Consider the following 6,000-nt stretch of genomic DNA (forward strand, 5'->3'; position numbering starts at 1 on the left):
AGTCTAGAGTTTTGTGGTACTCTGTGTTTGAGAAACAGACACAATATTTACCTAACTGGGTAAATATTGGGGGGAAAAAAGCAAGACTTTTGTATTAGGTGTATATTGCATGCTTTCTTTCCTGACCCCTAGTCTTTCTGCTTCCTTAAATTTTCCATAAAACAGCATGAAATCTCAGTTCTCTTTGTTTCTATTTCTCTTTGTATCATGGTCTCAGAAAAATTGTTCAGAAATGTCTTGGGTAGAACAATCATAACTAGGAGAGAGACAAGCTACAGAAATGTGACTGTTCTTTAATGCTAATCTGTGTGGTTTAGCATACCTAGGAGATCAACCTCAGTTCTATTTTCTTAACCTTAATTTTTCTTCAAAATTGAAATGTAATCCAGGACACAAAGTGAAGTGATTCAGTAGCCTTTCACCTTAATATGGTAGCAATAAATTGTGCTCCAGTCCAAAAGGGAGGAGCTTTGGTGAGCTTGTATCAATTCCTTTGTATGTACTTTAAAAAGATTGGATACTTGAATAGCAAGAAGATCGCTGATTAGGATAAGATTTGTTACTGGAATTACCTGGAGAGAGAGCTGATGTCTGCAAGCTGAATGAATTAACTTTCTGTTATGTTGTATATTATATCTGATAGCATTTGCTAATATTATATCTGTTAGTATTTGCTAATCCTGCATGATTTACAGTTCCAAGATTAACTGCAAAACTTGAAGGTGAAAATTATTTGGCAGATGTGCAGATTAGTGTGGTTAGGATACTGAGGGAACTGCTGCAGCACCAAGGTTCTCTTTGAGGGCCACTTTGATTTTGTCAATGGTGTGTTGGTTGTGTGTCTGTTCTGTTTCTGGCAATGCCATGAGCTCACTATGGATCTTTAGCTAAATCACTGAATCTATGGTTTTGTTTTCTCTCTCCTTAAGTAAAATGAGAAGGTAAAATACACACACATATATATTTATAAAGTAATTTGAAAGTTATAATTGGAAAATACTTTCTAGTATTAGGTACCCCGGGGTATTGTATTTGTGGGGTGCCCAGACAAAGGAGGGAATGATGAATCTGACTCCATGTTCTCAGAAGGCTAATTTATTATTTTATGATACTATATTATATAAAAGAATGCTATACTAAACTATACTAAAGAATACAGAAAGGATACTTACAGGAGGCTAAAAAGATAATAATGGAAACTCACAACTCTTTCCAGAGCCTTGACACAGCTTGACACTGGTTGGCCAATGAGTCAAAACAATTCACTTGAAACCAATGAAACAATCTCCAAACACATTCCAAAGCAGCAAAACACAGGAGAAGCAAAGGAGACAATTATTGCTTTCCTTTTTCTCTGAGGCTTCTCAGCTTCCCAGGAGCAAAATCCTGGGCGAAGGGATTTTTCCAGAAAATATGACTGCCACACAGGGGTTAGTCTTTAACAGTGATACTTGCATGCCTTATGTGCTCAAAGATTAAACTTCCTGACTTTCTGTCCCTGCGTGGAAGACTTTGCAGCTGCATCCTCCAAGTGCTGATATTTAATAGCAGTCTGATTCCTGTAACAAAATGCTCTTGTCCTAAGATCATTTGCCTCTCTGATAGATTTATCACACTTGAGTCCATGTCTGCAATCTCAAATTGGATGGAAGACCTTTTCATCTGGAAGTAGGTCCTAGAGGTGGTGTAGAGCTGGAGTTTTAGCTGGCAGTATTGATCTCCAGCAGCTGTGCCGACTGCCAGTCTCTGCAGTTCTCACCGGCTCCATTCCCGCAGAATGAGGCAGACAGCTTTGCCTGACGCCCGTGTTTTTATCTGCACAGGTCATCTCCCCGCAGCGCATCCCTGCCACCGTGAGCCCCACCCTGCTGATGTCCCCCATGGTGTTCACTCAGCCCACGCCTGCTCCGCCCAAAGCTGCCGAGAGCGGCCGCTTGGCCAACGCCGAGCCCGGCTCGGGCGGCCTGCTCCTGCCCCTGCCCGCCCCAGAGGCGGCCGTGCCCGGCAGCACCTCCATCTCCAAGATGCAGCTGCAGGAAACACTGCTGCACCTCATCCAGGTACAGTGCCAGCAGTTCTCCCGCTGGGCTTCAAATCCTGCTGCCCACAAGCACCCTGTAGCTGTTGTGTCTGTCTAAAGGCAAAATGAAATGAAATACATGTTGGAAGTTGGGCTGCTTGTGCCAGGGTGATGTGATAGGCTCTCCTTGCACGCTGCTGGCTCAACTGCATTTTGATTAATGCATCTGATTTGGGGTTCAGGAAAGGTAATAAATTTGGTGGAGAAGAACAAAGATGACTGAAAGCTTTGTAAGGTCAGCCTCTGAGCCAGAGAGACATCTATTATATTTGTAGCCAGGGATAAATAATGGGTGGTTATCCTAGCTGCCAAATACTTCAGAGATGTGTGTTAGCAGTAAGAGGAGTTCAGATGGGAGATTAAAATTGCAGGATGAGTGTGAGCAACTTTAAAATATGGGCTAGATAACATGAATGTATGTTAATTCAGTTTAGCTTTTGAAATAGAATATTACGTGAAATAAAATTCCTTTTCTTGCAGTTTTTCAGGTTTAATTGTGACAAAGCATTAACAATGTTATGCATAAGATGATTGTTTACTGCTTTGGCATGATGCATAATTATGATTTTTTTTTTCCTTGCTGTGTGAGTAATATCTGAAGAGTAAAAGTTGAGGAGAGATTACATATCTAAAAACCTGGCTGCAGAACACAAGAGGCAGAGAAACACGTCCAGTTTGTAGGTCAAAACTGTGTCTATATGGCTTTGAAATAAAATTAAAACACATTATTGTAAGTTACTTAAAATGTTATTTAAGTTACAAATTCAGAAAATAAATAGTATCTTTAATAAGCTGGAGGGCTTTCTCATTTTTCCCTGTACTTTTATTTTAGGATTTAAAAAATAGCACATTATCTTGCCCTTACATACTTTGGGTGTCTGGATACTATTAAAACCATACATGAAGTTAAAGAGGAAAAACTAGTCAAGGAAAATAGGGGGTTACCCTCTGTAACTTTGTACTTGTAAAATATATATATATTTAACCCTGCTATTCTTGGTGGTAGTTAGGATTTAACTGAGTTGCCTTGAAATCATTCACTGCCAATTTGTTAGCTGTCATTTTCCATTATATAAAACTACTATCTTGGATGCACCTAATTTTCCTTAAATATTATCTTGATTGTAATTATCCTCATATGTTTATGTGAGCTACTTATAACATTCTTTCTTAATGTGGGCTGACTCATTCTTGCAAAATGTTCTTCAGAAGGAAAAAGTTTAGCATCAGAGCAAAAGGAGCAGCATCCCTTAGGGAGCATTAAGCCTAAAAGAGCTAAACAAGATGCAAGGGTTTTCCCAGGTAGGATTTTGGGGTAGGATCACAATCCAGTGTTTCATTATTCCTTCAGACATGCTTGGAATTATCCCTGACCTGATAGAGGACGCAACTTGAGGAAGTCCCTAGATAAATGAGGGCAAAGAAGAGAAATAGGGTTGTAATTTCAGTATTGTCACTGGGTTATTATGCAACAATACTGGACTCAATTTAAATGCACTGTGAGTTTAGAAAATCTTCTTTCTGTGTACTGATTGCTGAGGTGCAGTCATGGGAAATAAAACAGATCTTTGGTGAAGGAAAGGGCTTTGTTATTGTTCCCTTTTATAAAAAAAAGTAAGATTAGAAAGTGTCAGGTCCATAAAATGGAATAACCTTCTAATCTCTTTTCTCCAGTTATCCTGCTAACAATGACATGTTGGGTTTGTTTGTTTGTTTGTTTTTCAGAATGATGACAACTTCTTGAACATTATTTATGAAGCATATCTCTTCAGTGTGAGGAAGGCAGCAATGAAAAAGCCTATGTGAAGGATCATCTCTTAAATCAGTTTCCACAGCTTCCTGAACTCCAGGAAGAAGATTCGGAAATTTTCAAGTACGATTATGTTTGAGGAAATGAATGGTCTTAGGCATTTTGCATACACTTAGATTTTCCTTGTTGGCAAACACGTGCTGTACTGAGATAAAAGTGAGCAGAAATGGATTGTGCCTTTAGCGAGGGGAGCGTCACAGCGCCAAGGAATTAATCACAAAATATCTTAAATTATTTTTTTTACCCTGGTCCATGCTTAGAGTTGGTTTCCCGGCATAAGGACTCAGTTCTCAGGATCCGGTTTCCTTTTTCACTCGCAGCGTGGTTACTCATTGCCGAGGTGTTTGTCCCTGCTTTTCCCTGAGCCGTCCCGGGGAGCGCGCCCGTCCCTGACCACATGGTGGCAATGTTGGACTATTTTTAGGAACATCAAAATCCGCCTGAAATCTTGGAAAAGGAGCTTTTCGGGAAGACTGATCGTCGTACTTAGCTGCCTGCAAAGCAATTTAGAAGAAGTGTCATGACTTCCCCCAAAATTTTTGTAGGAAAATCTTTTTCTATTTTGACAAGAATATTTTTAGCTAGATGTAGAAATGGGATTCTGCAGGTGTTCAAGGAATTGGAGGGGGGGGGGGGGTGGGAGGGAGGTGGGTTTGTGAATGTACTTGGCTGTCACAGAACTCTGGGGTGACACTGGATTCATCTTTCTGTTATTCCAGGTCCAATCTGCATAATTATAAGCAATGTGAAAATTCGTTAAGGGAAATGCTACCTGATGTAATTTTTTTTTAAGTGTGTTCCTGAAGCACAGTAATTTCATTGATCCATTTCTAAAGAAAATAAAAATGGATAATCCCTCCAATGTGCTGATTTCATTTTATTGCACCACGGGCTATATATTTAGTTTGTATGACTCGAAAATGTTTTTACACTTGGCAGAAGACACATGAGGTTTTAAATCCACTAAAATAAATTATTAAAAGGATTTTTATGTGTATTTTTATTAGCATCTGCTGCTGAAGTGCCAGTTTACTACAGTTTAGGAATCCACAGTTGTTGCTGAGGAGGCATTTCTTCTGTGGGTGCAGAGAACCCGAACTGTAATCCATGAATGATTATTTAATGTTCTTTACTGTGGGCATTGATGTAGGCACAACTCAGTAGCCTCATCTGTGAAAGTTCTTTGGTGTCAGTTTGGCTGCAGGTTTCAATTACTTTGTAATTATTCAGTTAAATTACTTTAGAGTTGTAATGAGTCAAACATGCAAGGATAGAGGGGATTTGCTGCCATTTCTTGGGAAAGGCTCTAAATACATAGAAAAAAAAAGTCAAGAGGTATTTTCCTTATTCACATAAGCAAATAACCCCAAGAAACTGCTGGAGTTTCCCTACACTAATGAACTGGTAGACAGCAAGTTACGCTCTGGTTGCATGTTGTTAGTTCATGATTCTTGCAGATTCAGTGAAATGAATGTGTTGAGCAGATACCAGGAAAAGCAGACTTTAAAGATAGCAAATTCTAATCCTGTAGCCTTCATAATTTATGTAGCCTTTATAATTGATGGGATTCTACTGAGTTAATTGGTATTATTTCAGAATGAACTGGTGTGGAAGATACTGCAATCTACGCAACAGAGTTTGAAACTAAATACATGCATAATTGGTGTCTGTGATTTTGGATTATTTGAGAGTGCAATTTAAAGATGATGAGGACACACAGTTAAAACCTCATTTGACATGTAAAACTTCTGTAATTAGTGGGTAAAAATAATCCTTAAGCATCTCAAGCTGTCTTGATAATAGATTGTCTAGTTATGGGGCAAATACTTTATTTACAAAAAGGTGAGCAGGAGTTTTAAAAACCTTCTTATTTATTACTTGTCAGAGCAATTTACAGAAATTAAAGGCATATTTTTTATAGCATCTGTTAACTCTGGGTGCTTACAAAAACTGTGGTGTTGGCATTATGCTTGACAAGCTGAGGCTTAGCTGAAAGCAGATGAGGATTGAGGTAATTCAGGGTTTCTTTTCACTGCCCTCTCTTCTGGTTACATCTACACCAAGTAATGCTGGCAGAATTGGATTTCTCTCACTGTATTGCACTGTAAGG

General features: G+C 39.0%; 1 protein-coding gene across 1 annotated transcript in view; it reads left to right on the forward strand.

The window, feature by feature from the left end:
- DCP1B (decapping mRNA 1B) overlaps positions 1 to 4,752 on the forward strand; it is a 40,389-nt gene extending 35,637 nt beyond the window's left edge. Inside the window, exons 8-9 of the mRNA XM_071422190.1 lie at positions 1,824 to 2,060; positions 3,806 to 4,752. Of these exons, the coding sequence (XP_071278291.1) occupies positions 1,824 to 2,060; positions 3,806 to 3,886 (318 nt within the window). The 3' untranslated portion in view covers positions 3,887 to 4,752. The remainder of the gene's footprint in view (positions 1 to 1,823; positions 2,061 to 3,805) is intronic.
- Positions 4,753 to 6,000: the final 1,248 nt, after the last annotated feature.

Source organism: Agelaius tricolor, unplaced genomic scaffold, assembly GCF_023055355.1.
Source record: "Agelaius tricolor isolate 1412-34295 unplaced genomic scaffold, bAgeTri1.0.p SCAF_3, whole genome shotgun sequence".
Lineage (NCBI taxonomy): Eukaryota > Metazoa > Chordata > Aves > Passeriformes > Icteridae > Agelaius > Agelaius tricolor.